The sequence below is a fragment of the Phragmites australis genome, chromosome 5 (assembly GCF_958298935.1).
Source record: "Phragmites australis chromosome 5, lpPhrAust1.1, whole genome shotgun sequence".
In the NCBI taxonomy this organism is placed as follows: Eukaryota; Viridiplantae; Streptophyta; class Magnoliopsida; order Poales; family Poaceae; genus Phragmites; species Phragmites australis.
The window spans coordinates 32,256,544-32,271,455 of NC_084925.1; the positions used below are offsets into that span (position 1 = coordinate 32,256,544).

A 14,912-nucleotide genomic window follows, 5' to 3' on the forward strand; every position below is an offset into this window, starting at 1 on the left:
GCGGGGAAAAGATGGCCGCCGAATCGGGAGCCAGTGCGGTGCGGTCAGGTGCCTAGGGGAGCGAGTCTACTGTAGTGTCTAGTGTCTGCACCTCCCCGTTTTCTTTCCCTTTCCTCGCTTAAACGGCCAGACACTGCTCATCAATAGGAGCAAAGCCAGAGGTAGATAGAGACCTTTTTCTCATCAATGTCGAGAGAGAGAGAAAGACTTTCATCAAAAGAGAAAGAGGGACGCTCGATCACAGTGTCACGTGCAACTGTACAGGCAGGGACAGAGAGAGAGAGGAGGGTGCCAATGCCTATGCACGTAGAGCCCTACACAGGATCCGTGTGGTGCGGTAGCCTGGCGTGGTAGCTCTGCCCTTCCCTTCATAAACAGAGGTAGGCGAGGCGAGCGAGCCCCGGTGCCGGTTTCCAAGGGTAATAAACGCCGCTACCGAGCTCACTAGCTCGCTCGCTCGCTTCCCCTGCTCGGCTATATATAGCGCCGCACCATTTCAGCAAGCAACAATAAAGGCTGGGACTACGAGGGCGAGCTTGGACCGAGTGAACCAGCTGAGATAGAGGCAGGGACTAATGGGTGAGGATGTCAGTTGCAACAGCGTGAGCGTGATGGTGTCCGCCAAGGCCAAGGAAAACGGCCTCGCCGCGGCGTCCCCGGTGGCCGTGGCCGACCCCCGGCTGCAGGGCATCTCCGACTCCATCCGCGTCGTCCCCCACTTCCCCAAGCAAGGTCCGCCCATTCCTCCTCCCACGCCCTCCCACTAATTCGACTGCTCGCAGTAGCTGAAGATTCGTCTGTGCATGCGCGCGCGGGGGCGGTGGTGCTGCATGCAGGCATCATGTTCAACGACATCACGACGCTGCTGCTGCGCCCCGGGGTGTTCAAGGACGCCGTGGACATCTTCGTGGAGCGCTACCGCGGCATGGGCATCGACGCCGTCGCCGGTAACCAACCAAGCACCCGCCTCTTAGTCTCCGGCACGTCGCTGTCGAGCGCGCGTGCAGCAGCGCGGGGAGCTGAGCTGTGGGCAGAGTTCTGAGATTCCGTGATATCTTTGGCGGAGATCTCCTCTGGTCCTTTTGCTCCCCGCGCTTTTGTCGTCGCGCGCCACCCGCACCGGGGCCGTCTGCTGCTGCACCTTTTTTCGCGTTGCTCCCTCACGCTCGCCCGCCCGTTCGCTCGCCCATTCCGGTCGTCGTCCCCTGCTTTCCTCGGGAGGATAATATCATAATCGCCAACCGCATCCACAGTAATCCTCTCACGCTACTGATGCCTGCCTGCTCCTGGATTTTGCCTTGCAACTAGCTCGGCCGCGATATCCATCAGTCAGGTTCCAAGTTCCTAAACTGGAAATAATAAATGGCGGCCACGGCTGTACGAGACGGCTGTGGTCTGTCGCTGACAGTGGGCCGTATGCGTGTGCATGTGCCGTGGTCGTGTAGCATGTACCTTATGCCATTGCTGAGCTACAACCCTTTTCGATTACGTGACCACACGCCCACGTAACACCTGCGAGTGCGCTCGTATCATGCACCATTGAGTAAATCGTGGACCAGTTCGTGTGTTTGGATTCCGATTCTCAGCAGACTTTCCCATGGAGTAGTAATCCTCCCTGCTTCGGCTTTGGGCTTTTGGCACATGACGCGGCGCGTTTTTCTATGCTTTTCTCCGTGGCCGTGGCCGTGGCCGGAATCTGCCGCATTCAATAGCGTATCGGGGTTGCGCATGTAGAAGCCCTGCCACGGGCAGATCTCATCTCGCGGCAAGCCAAGAGGGGAGCATCGGCCTTGGGCCCTGCTTGGGGACCGAGGCGCCCGATCGGACGGACGCGGCCGCGGGAGCACGGGATCGGACGGTGGGGGCAGCGGTACAGTGGTACACCCGTCATTGGTTCTGCCGGTGGCGGGCTGCCTCTGACGTCACGCATGTGCCCGATCCGCTGTCGTTTTCACTGGAAAGTACTGCTTCTGAGATTTTGCTCTGCTGTGTGTTGGATACACTGTCTGCTTCTGCGGTTTTTGTTTCCGAATTTCATTTTGTTTCCTTCTGACATTTCTTTTGCCCTCTCAAAAAATATACTTAGAGTTTATTTTTTTAAAATAATAGGAGTACAACTTCCAGCCTTAGCTATTTTTAAGAAAAAGACTAAATTCACATCGAAAAGCGAAAAGCGAAAAGCGAGTTGGTGCTGGTGGTAGGGGTGCTCTTCATCGTCGAAGTCCAAGCTGCGGAAGCAGCGGCCATTCTTCCCCATTCTCGGGTGGTGGCTGCCATTGCTCTTAGGGTTTAATGTGCCATTGCCATGGCTTATGTGGCACCCTCTTTTGTTTGTTGTGTACTTGTCAGTCAATTACTCTGCAGTGGTAAGGTCACTCGCTGAATAAGTTTTGTTGCCACAGCCACGTAGGTACTTTGCATTCAGTTTTTGCACTAGTTCTGACTTGTTTTCTATGTCTCTTTATTTCACCAGGGATTGAGGCCAGAGGCTTCATATTTGGCCCGGCAATTGCACTCGCTATTGGCGCGAAATTCATACCGTTGCGCAAGCCTAGGAAGCTTCCAGGTGTGGCTCCTTGAACAAGTTCTGTTCTCGATTAATTTACATACGCAGTGCAGCCAGTTGCTTTTAGCATTCCTAGCTTAGTTGCTTTTAGTACGCCTATCTTGTGGTGACAGCCTGGTTAAGTAAGTTTAGTGAGAAAATTTGGTTAGCAGCCAGTAAACTGTAGCTGTTGCCCATAATCTCTATCACCAAAGTTGTTGCCCATGATGAAATCTAAAGAAATGTTTGATACATTTAGACACTTTCTCGTTGCAGTTTTAGTCACGGTCCACCCGATTTGATCAAACAGTCACCATACAAAGATTCTTCTCGTTACTCCTAAAAATATATTTAATCTCAATTTAATTGCTTTCTATATTTAGACGTCCACTATTTACCTTTCATATATTTTAAAAATATATTCAATCTCTTATTATTTGAATTTCATACCTATACATCTAAAATTTACCTTTCATACATTGTTATATCCTAGATTGATTTTATGTGTGTGAAACAAGTGTGATTCTACATGGCTTGCTCGTTAAGCAAAGTATGTTTGCAGTAACCAACATGTGCTAACATTCGTTTTTAAATACTTGATAGCCGAGGTGATTTCAGAGAGCTATGTTCTTGAGTACGGAACTGATTGTTTGGAGATGCATGTTGGAGCTATCGAACCTGGTGAGCGTGTACTGATCATTGATGATTTGGTTGCAACTGGTGGGACACTTTCTGCTGCGATAAGGCTCCTCGGTACGTTTCTACTAAATCCAAGATTATGCACCCAAACGGAATCCTTGAGCAGTACTTGCATAAATACAAAGTTAACATGATGTACAATTAGTGGCTAATTTAGGCTATGGAGTCAGGGAAGAAGTACAGAATAAAGTATCTTGTAATTTTTTAAGCATTTCCCATTTTATTGATATCATCTTTTTATGAAACTCCGGAACCTGTTTCTATATATTTGCACATTCACAATATAATTGATGGACCAATTGTAACAGTTAAGCTTTCAACCGTGCCTTGCTCGTGACATATATAGCAAGCACTAGTTCATGTTAGTTGCCTCAGCATCAGATTATCTAGTACTACTTTTCGTCAACACTTCTATTGTTTCTTCTCAGTCTAACCCAAAACTAGGACAGCAATATCGGGCACCTATAGTGTCATCTGAGAAATTACCACAGACAATAGTACCGCATAGTAGTAATATGATTGGCTTTTAATGTGCTAATGACAGTTATCTACACGAATTAATGATAACCAGTAAAGTGCCACGATTTTTCTTGTACTTGTAGCCTTTTAGATGGAAAAATGACCTTAGGGCGACATGCTTTATATCTTAAATCTTAATCATCAGTACTTGAGGGAATCTTGTTTGAAGATGTCATATGGAATATATTTGGAGGCAGAATTTGATTTTTGAGAATACATGTTTCATTACTCCTTTCGTCGTCTCTAGAGAATCAAGTACTGCCAACTTGTAACTATCTGTTGTCAGTTATGCCTTTCATTGTCTGCAACTAATACGCTATCACGCCATTTTTCGGTTTGCTCTTTATATTTTACACAACATGTACTTCTAAATTAATTTTATCTCGTACTAAGACGACAGCCAAGAAAATAATATGGCTTTTGGCGTACTTCTCTTAACAATTTGCTTTCCAGAACGGGCTGGAGCTGATGTGGTTGAATGCGCATGTCTCATTGGGCTCCCAAAATTTAAGGTATTATTGTTGGACTCACCGCTATCCGAACTATTGATTTGACAGGCAAAATCACCTGTCTTGTACAGTACTTTGCTTACGTATCCGAAGTAGGAGTATGGAACATTTCAGTAGGTGGCATATACCGTACTAACTAGTATTATAATGCATATTAGTTCAGATTATGTCTACAGCGTACACCTGAAGCCATTAGCTCTACGCAGCTTTAGATTGTGGAGCAAATGGTTTTGTTTTATGCAGCGTCCAGGAACAACTTGCCTTATTATAAATTGTTACACAAGTACGATCAACGTGACCATGTCTGCTCTGTTCCCCGCATCCGAGATACTCATAACTGTACCAGCCGTTCATCCATAGAATAATCTACTTGAAATTTGGGTGTGCATTGTTTGTGATAGTCTAAATAAGAACTAAAAGGGACTTACATTAGACCAATTTCATTTGTTCACAATTTCACATTACTTTTGATTTAGCATGGTAGCACAACTCTGTTATAGTACAGGTTGGGTGATGGATGCTATTACTGCCTGCATCTTGTACCACGTAAGGATAAAAATCCTGTAGGTTTCAGGAAAAATGAAGCTGAAACATTTGAAACGAATAGCAGCAGCAACCGCTCATTGCTTATTGTCAGTTAATTTTAGGAACCTTTTAATTTGCATATGCTATTTTGCAAGAAAACGTGCCATTTTTCTTGCTTCAAATTGGTTCACTGAGATAGCAACTTCCATGCAGGATTTCTACAAGCTCAATGGAAAGCCTGTCTATGTACTGGTGGAGTCCCGTGAATCTGAAAACAAGAATTGATTGCCAGGTGAGCGACATTGACTTGTTGCCAGCTCAGTGCTTGGAATCTCCCAGCATGCCATCCTAGTCAGCTGCGAGTGTGACGTTCAAGAGCTTGGCCGTATCCATTTCTACCTTGCTAGTACAGAGCAGTGTGCGATCTTTACCAACGTTTGAGTTCTCTATTAATCTCACAAACAACTCCCACACATGGTATGGAAGATTCACTTCTTATATTCATTTCCTCTGCCTCTTGTTTTCCCAGGAATGATGGTGGGTCCATTCCTTGCTGCTGCAATTGAACGGTGGACGGACATCGACAACTATGCGGTACATTATTAAGGCTTGCTGCTAAGTATTGGTGAGAAGAGAGATTAGAGAGTGCTGAGTGTAGTCTTGTAGGCTGAGTAGTTTTTCAGAGTACTGAAGTGCTTGTAGTTCTGCCGGGAACATGGTTATTAGCTGAAAACAAGTGTTCTGTTATTCCATTCTTGATCGATCTGTGTGGTTTTAATTTGGAAGGCACGAACAGGGGCGAAACTTAATATGGAAAATTCGCCAACCTCACAGATGCTTAATATCAAAGAATATGCTGCGGAATAACATGTCACTCGTATCTGAACTCTCGAGACTGGTGACAGGATTTATGAAAATGTTATAAAGAACAGACACATTGCCTGGCTCCAGTTTGGAGCTAGCAACAGGGGAAACACATATACAAGGTCTGGAGAAAACTGGGCCAAATCGTTTTGGTCAATAAGGCTAGATACCAGCAAGATTAGATAGAAGCTTCACCAAAGCTTGGCTAATTGGCGTAGCCTCTGTTTCCTCAACTGCCTTCTCTATCCAGCGGTTCAGCCATCGATTGAAATCCCGCGCGAGGCATTGATTGGAAGCGCAGGCGTACGACCATTGAATGCCGAGGCTACGTGCATGTCCCCTCACATCTTCCATGCATGCGGCACTGGTACGTGCATCTTTCAGGATCCCCAGGCGACGTATCGTCACATCGGCCAGCAGGCGCCGCAGGCCTATACTACCTAGCCGTGCCCCGGCCGAGCAGAGTATACTGTACCGCAGAGGCACCGGGGGGACAAGGGGGCCCAGCGTACGTGCGGACGCCGCCTACCTACGCGCGCATCGCGAGGCTGCCGGCTTGGCCTTTCCGGCGTCAAGTGGGACGACGGGTTGCAGGTTGGGGCACAGTGCCATGCGGCATCTCCTGCTGCAGCGGTCAGGTCGGTGACTGCAGCACGAGAACAGCGCTTACCTCGGTGCTAGCTCGGGTGACGTGTCGTAATATCCATCAATCAATCCATCGTCCGGTGCATCAGATTTCAGACGAAATGGCCGGGGGTGATCGCAGGCCCCGTCAGGTTTCTAGGCTATATATATAGCCCAGTTTCTGAATAAGCTAGCTCCTTAAGGATTAGAGAGCCCAAATACATGTGTTTAGCCTGATTTTACACAGCTTATATTACTAGTTCAATTTAAGCTTTAAGGGAGCCGGTTCCAGGGTCTTAAGGCCTAAGGTAAGGTGTATAAGCGGATTGTTATATCTAATTAAAGTTAATCAATATTAAAACCGTAAGGATCCCGTAGGAGCTTCTAGCCTAATGATATAGACATCTAATTGGATCACTGACCAGATTGGAATTGCCCTGGTGGGTCGTGAGGACTTCCACGTGATGCAGACAGTAAAGATATCGATGTAGAATCATCACTGATCTCCTTGTCGTAGTGGCGTTGGTATAGGAAAGTGACCGGCACAGACGACCAACGATGGACCTTGATCGGTAGGTTTTGGGCTAATTTGCCTTAACTCCTCTACCTCATCATGAGGACAAGGTTGGCCCTTTTTATTGCTTGAGGTGGCCTAGGATCAAGCCAACTAGTCAGGATCGTGACTGATCGATCACAGCTTTTTGGTCAACCGTGGCCCTATTCTTGGATGGCAGTAGCCGAGATCACACATAATATTTTCCCACTTGATCGAAAGGCTACCAACATAAGTTTCACACTCAATAGAACATTACACCAAGATATAGTGTTACAACAGTTGATAATGACACCATTGAACCTCAACATCTATAGTGTATTACTCTATCTTGATAGGATATATATGTATACTTATTTAGGAGATGACTTATACATTTATGGTCCTTTCGTACAGTTTATTTTTATTTATCATTGTGTGCACTATTGAAATGGAAAACAAACTTTATAGTTCCAGAATCAAAGTTCTTAGATCTCAATTATTCCAGTACTATAGGTTTCAATTATTCTTATGCCGGTAACATTTTGAGACAAGCCTTTAGTGAGGGAATCAGTAAGTTTGAACATGATATCTAATTCTTATAGGATGAACATTAGAATGCAAACTTAATTTATTTAAAATGCAATCTTAATACTTATGTACTGAACATCAATTATTTGATTCTGGATTCTATCTTTTACAACATGATATTGAAGGGATTAGCAGCACCACTTGACTTGTTGTTACTCAAAGAGAAAGTTTAACTCTTGCATAATAAACTCCGAAATAAAATCTTAAGCCAAAACAATTTCTTATTCTTAAATCACAATAGCATAATCCTGATTTTTGCTATCCAAACAGCCTTACTACATGTCACAACTTAGTTTGCATCGTTAATGATGCCTTAAGAGATTGGTTAGAACCATTCCACAATATGGCTCCTCTTGCAAGGGTGAATATTTGACTTGATGTGGATTTTTTTAATATCAACACACCTTGCGAAGTTATGGTTATGAGACTTTTCATATGTGAGCATATAATCATTAGCACTTTGTGTATAACGCAAAATTGTCTTTACTAGTTTTCCAGTGGTCCAGTCCTGAATATTGGTTTCCTAGTTACAAACATAAAATGCGGGCGCGTACAAACTTAAATATACATAATGTTCATGATAGCGGTAGTGTAAGAAAGACTTTTATCGCCCTCAATGATCGAAGTAAATTTCCTTAATATTGGACCTGTCTTAGTGAATCTTAATAGTCAAAACATGATAGGCATCACCAAGACAATCTTAATATCCAGAAGAGAAAATAAATCTTTAGGTCTTAAATATTAATATCCCTATTGCTGATAGTCAACAAGATATCATCTATATAAATAACTAAGAGGTTAAACTTACTCCCATTGATTTTAACGTTGTCTTAAGGTTAAAGCTTAAGGTATCTTTATGTGAGGCTCACATTATCCAGAATCAAGTGGAGGAAAAACTTTTGTAGATGAAGGATTGCTAATTTCTCGGACTTTTGGAACATTAGCCCAGTTGTCCTAAATTATAGTTTTACTTGCCTCAGAGCTCACAAACCCAGTGGTATGGTTTTGACAATAATAATAACACCTTTTAGTTTGGATGAAAGCTTGTCAATCCCATGCACATAAGTATCTTAAGCTTGAAGCTCGGTATTTTCCTAAAACTTAGATTTTCTAGGATATCGACTAAATGTATGCACAATTATCTTTAATACTTCCATCCATAAAACTCATTGGCATAAGTGTGTAAGTTCACCAGAGGTTGAGACAATACACTAAATAAATCTAGTCATAGGTATGTCTCACATAATGAAGTATTTTCTTTCTTAATGAGACGTTCCATTCTCCAATCGAAATGTGGCATAAGCATCAATGCCACAATTTCGATGAACTCTCATAAATATTTCATTTTAAGTGAAGTCATTAGAGTTAACAATTTGCTTAATACTCCCAAATAATTCATAAGAGTGTAACATAGAGAAATACAAGGACATAGTATGGACATAAATTACATTATTAGTATGAAGGGCGAAAACATAATTTAGTACTAATGAAAAACTTCCAACAGCTTCAACATTAACCTCCTATCCATTCTCTAAGACTTCGCTTTAAAACTTTTCATTGTCTTGAGGTAATGTTAGTAGCATAAACGTAGTTTTTTCCTTAGCAATTAGCCAACTTTCTTTATGAATGCACACATTTATAGGCACAATCATAATTCACCTCTCATTCTGCGTTGTTGATCCTTGTAGACGTAATGAAGTGAATCAGAAGGGCTCCAATAATTCTTCATGTCCAAGCTCAATAACTTTTGAGCACTCTTATGATCAGTGTACTAGCAAGAACTTTTGAAGAGCTTTAAAATATTCTCCATTAACGTCGGATAATCTTAGCTTTAGCTCGAGGGTTGTTCCCCTAGATTCTAAAATGTATGATCATAAGGGACATTTGTAGATTGCTCCCACTAGTCTTTAGCAAACTAAAGATTCTATTAATTTTACATCAATACCTTAATCATTAATGACTTCTCTAATGGGAGTTGATCATTATCATTATATTTGCGTGTGCAATCAATGTTCATAATCTCAAGAGTAATATCCTAATAACAATAAGTTACTCTATTTCTTATTGGGGTACTACAAACAACCGAAGAACTTATAGCTGAATTGATAATAGGGACATATCACTAATCTTCACTTTAATATCCACAAAATTATGAATAATTATTTATCATGAAATTAACTCTACGTTGGTCAGGGTAATAATATGCTAATAACAAAACTTAATAATTCCAATTCACTTCACCGTTGGGCAGAAATTATGAACTTAATATGAGGAAGAATCAACATTTCACCTTCGCACCACCTTTTGACAGAAAACAAAGAATAATTGGGTTCACAAATGGAGATGGCAAATGATCACAAACAACATTGGTCAGTGTGTAATCATTAGCCATAAAACATAATAATAAAAATCTCTAATCAAAACTTCTCATTGGTTACATTTTGATTAGAGAAACTATGAGAATGACACATGATTACAATCAATGTTGGTCAAAATATAATCGTATACCACAACATAATCTACAAACATCTTCAAATCTCTAATTAAGACTTCTCGTTGGTTCCATCTTAATCAGAGGAAACTTAATAATAACACAGTCTTGATCACATAAATCTTTGAGACAAGATGATTTAATAACTTAATTAATTTAAAAATCAATTAAATGATATATGACCATAATGACATTGGTCAGTATATAGCTATGGGCCATAAAATTAATCATAATCACATTAAGTCTCAAAGCAAAATATATTAATTAGAGGCAAGCTTAATCGTATGGCCAAAATTAATGTGCATTAAACAATACTTAATTGCATAAGCGTAAGTATTAAACAATATCATAATTAATGAGCAATACATAAATACTAAAATGAAAAAACAATGGAAAAACTTAAGCTCATAATTTAGGTCAAAATTAAAGCATAAGAATTTTTTTGATAATATAAAAATAGTTAATTAAATATCTCAGGAGAATCATAATAATTGATCCCATCTTAGCTTATTTATAGGATGCACTTAAATATTATTTACAGCATAGTTGAGTAATATTAGTCATCTTTGGTCATAAAGTAATTATGAACACACATAAATTGACCGAAAAATTATAAGAAAAAATCTTCCCGTTGGTTCCAATTCGTCCAAACAATTAATCGTAATTTTTGTACATTAAGCATCATTAATTTCGGCTATATTTCTTTGAGAAATCCAATGCATAGATTGGAAAAAGCACAAAATAACTGGAAAACTCATTTCATTAAAGAAAAAGCCCAAACTTTAATGAAAACAGCCCAAAATGCGTGTCGGCCCAAAAACCGCTGGGTTGGCCCAACCCACTTGACTCTTCGCGCCGGCCCGTGTCCTTGCGTGTAGCCTAGCCACCCAAGCAGGGACTCACCTAAGACGTCGATCAAGATCCGATGGTGTGCCGCTGAAAACGATGGAACAAAACCCGTAGGCCGCCCTGCTCGAAACCTAACCCTAACTTCATTCCTCTCCGTCGCCTCTAAGAAAACTGTGCGGCCGAGAGAGGAAAGGAGGCCGTGGGTCCGAGAGCACCGACGGTGCTTGTCGCCAGTGAGAGAGGGAAAGAGAGTTGAAAGCACGACGTTGCCTGAGAGCTACCCGCCGGCGCATGCGTGCGGCAAGGCTAGCGCGTGACACCGTTGGTGGGTCTGCGGTGGCGCCTGATGCGCACGACAGAAGCGAGTGGTGGAGCGGCGACGATTGATCGAAGCGAGGTGGCAGAGTGGTTCCCCCTATGACATGAGTACGGCGAGAGAGGAGGCGTGACCCACCACAGCGTCGTCATGCACGTGTGGCCAACCCAAGACACCAGGAAGGAGTGCCGCCAACGAGAAGGAGCATAAGGAGGTGGTGGTCATCTGCGGCGACGATGACAACAATGAGCAAAAGGTAAGTCCACTCACATGCCTCCCCAATTCAGGGTCTATGGGGTTAGAGGTTTTGATCTGGGGGTAAAAACTTTGGGATTTCACACTTTTAAGGTTTTAGATTGGGGGAGAATGGATAAATAATTAGGGTTTGTGATGAATTCATGAGTTCCCCTCCTTCTTGATGCTAAGCCCATGGATTCGAGATGCATTCATGAAGAAACGACTAAAATGAACCCCAAAACATGATCACCGACAACAATTAGGGGCAAATCATGAGCAATTAACATTAAACATCATTAATCCAAGACATAAAATATGACAATTAGGGATAAATTGAGGCATGATCATCATTAACTGGGGCTTAGAGTTCATGATTAGGCTAGATTGGCTATGATACCAAATGCTATATCTAAGTAGAGTTAATCAACATTAAAATCATAAGGATCTCGTAGGAACTTCTAGACTAATGATATGGACACCTAATTGGATCACTGACCAGATTGGAGTTGCCCTGATGAGCCGCGAGGACCTCTATCTGCGTGATGCAGACAATAAAGATATCGGTGCAGAATCGTCACCGATCTCCTCGTTGTAGTGGCGTTGGCACAAGGAAGTGACTGACACATACAATTGGCGATGAACTTTGCCTTCAAGCTACTCTGAGCTAATCTTGATTGGTAGATTTTGGGCTAATTTGTCTTAATTCCTCTACCTCATCGTGAGGACGAGGTTGGCCCTTTTTATTGCTCAGGGTGGCCTGGGACCAAACCAATGAGTCAGGATCGTGGTTGACCGATCATAGCCTCTTGGTCAATCGTGGCCTTATTCTTGGGGTGGCGGTTAGCCGAGATCACACCTAACATGGATTTCTTAGTCATCGATAATTGCAGTTTGCTGCTTGTTCCTCCTCTCGCCAATGAGGGTTTGTAATGTTTGTGATGGAGCTTGCTGGCTAGCAAGTTCTTTAACTATAGAGATAATTGTCAAAGATATGTGCTAATTAACTGATATACCTCTTTTGATTCTTCATGAATTACGTACACTTTTGCCTACAAAATCTGTCTATATATATATATATATATATATATATATATATATATATATATGACTACATGATTAAGGGTGGGAAATTATATTGAAGCGGGACAAGGGGATTTTGAACACAATGATTCATCTGCCAAATCATCTTGTTTAACTCCCAGCGCGCTAAATAAGTATTCAACAATCATCCACTCCCGTGATGGAAAAAACAGTGAATTTACTTCCGCAACTGGAAAAACAACCCTGCAATAGAAAAACAGTAATTTTACTCCCACAACCCCAAAAAAACTATCTCACAAGACTTTAAATAGCGGATATTTCCTTCTCTCCCCTGTAATCCTCCATAAACTGTCAAAGATCTCCATATCCGTATTTATAACTAGTGCCGGTGGGGATGATTTGAGATGATCGTGAATCTCTCCATCTCACGGTGCTCGCTCCCCGACATTCACCGATGAGATGAGATATCGTCCATCGGTGCAAGCATGGTTGTACACACGGAATTTCCATCAACACTTCTGTCCACTGCTCAAGCCTCTCTAGTCTCCACCGTCGACCTAATTGAGGTAATTGGCGACGGCATGGGTTTCAGTCCAAGCGTTGGGTTTCTTTTGTGTATAGTTTTTTTTTATCTTGAGTTAATGTGATGTGTTAATGGATTTTTTCTAAAATCTTTTCTAGTACAGAAAGAGATCTATTGAATCATATATTGTGATAATTGTTTCACCTTTGTTTGTTTCAATTTGAGTGGACAAATCATTCGGTTCATGTTCTCCCCATATTTTTTTATCTTCCTATTCTTTACTCAACCAAAAACGATAATTGTTAGAATCGGAAAAAAAGTATCGAGAAAATGATGAAATATTTTTGTTGAACACGAAAGTCGTCTTTTACTCAACCGAAAAAGATAATAATCACAACCGAAAAACGATGAAATAGTTGTCATGAAAAATAATCTAAGATGTAACAGAAAATCGAAGGATGAAAATAGCAACAAAACAAGTGATTTCACAAGATTAAAATAATAAAACAAGTAATTTCACGCATCACATATATGAACATAACAATAAAATAATAAACTTTTCGAGGAAAGCATCATATATATGGTTACTTATCATTTTACATATTTTTTTCTTTCATTGGTTACTTGGAGATTGTTTCTTTACCACGGATTAGTTTCCTTGTTTAGAGAGGAAATATCGCAAGTTGTTATCCTTTTCCTTGATTACCTGAAGATTATTTCCTGATAACGTGATTTATTTTCTTGTTTAGAGAGGAAATCTCATAGGCTGTTATTCCTTTCCTTATTAGCTGAAGATTGTTTCATGATTATACAATTTGTTTCTTTGTTTAGAAAGAATATCTTGCAGGCTGTTATTCCTCTGTAATCCATATATGACGCTGTTGTCAAATAAATCAACGTATTATTCGATTTTAGTATGGTTGTTTTCCGGTCACACAACATATATTTTTCAGTTACAACAACATGTATTTTCCCGATCATGTAAAAATATGTATTTTAGTCACTCCGACATAAGTTTTTCTGTTGTATAATTTGTGTTTTCTTGTTTTATAATATGTGTTTTTCTGTTTTTCCCTGCAACCCGTTTGGTTCGACAAGTTGGATTGGACTAGATGTTAGCACGTGAAATATTATTTAAGACGCAACATGTTTAACAGCATAGCCCTATATATACACACACGTGTAATGTGTGTGTTCGGTTTTTATGTCAAGTGACAATAGCTAGGATACAAAGAGATATACAAGAATATCGGCATTTTCCTTTGTAGAAAATCCAATAAATGAATGATAGATACTCAATAGCAGTGGAACTCATTTACTAGAATGCCACTTGTTTTTTTTATACTATAGTACCATTTTGTAAGAGTGGTAAGTCAACTAATGGCGAATCCTTAATTTTCACTACAAGATTTGGTTGTTCTACGTGAAAATAGTGTTATTCCAGGCCAGTGCATGATGCACCTATACTTGTGATCAAACGATGGGCATATATATATTATCCTCCCATAACTGGTCACTTAAGTGATAAAAAATACCCTCCTCCTAATTAGTACTATTAAACATATAACCTTTCACATACAACTCATATATAATTTAAAGGCTAAAATCATTTGAATGATTATACATGAGTTGTATGTGAATAGTTACATGTGAAACTATATCTAATATTGATAGTGGAATCTACGGGTCCATAGGTGAAACATCAAAATACTTGACACATGGTATCATATTGATGAGATATATTATCGTTGTATTCGGCTGATAGATCGCTAGATCTCATCTCTACTAAGGATTTGTTTATTTGTAAGTTAATTTCGTACTAAGAAAATTATTGAAACTGAAGTTGCGTTAAACAAGCCTTTAATCAGCCACCCGGCTAGTGAGTGGCCTGTGGTGACATGAACACTTACCCCTTATCCCGATCGAGCTCACCCAATGGCCATGTTGCACGCGTTCGTTCGATGACCCGATCGCGACGTGATGCGACCAACGGCACGAAGCAACGCAACTTGGTACTAGCGAGTCAAAAAAGAAAGAAAGAAAAAAA

General features: G+C 41.1%; 1 protein-coding gene across 1 annotated transcript; it reads left to right on the forward strand.

Annotated features, from left to right (window-relative positions):
* Positions 1-259: 259 nt before the first annotated feature.
* Positions 260-5,549, forward strand: LOC133917589 (adenine phosphoribosyltransferase 2-like). The gene is made up of 7 exons (XM_062361471.1): positions 260-732; positions 837-947; positions 2,474-2,566; positions 3,149-3,298; positions 4,217-4,275; positions 5,011-5,089; positions 5,327-5,549. The coding sequence occupies exons 1-6, from the start codon at positions 576-578 to the stop codon at positions 5,080-5,082; spliced, it is 642 nt and encodes a 213-aa protein (XP_062217455.1). The 5' UTR covers positions 260-575; the 3' UTR covers positions 5,083-5,089; positions 5,327-5,549.
* The last annotated feature ends 9,363 nt before the right edge of the window (positions 5,550-14,912 follow it).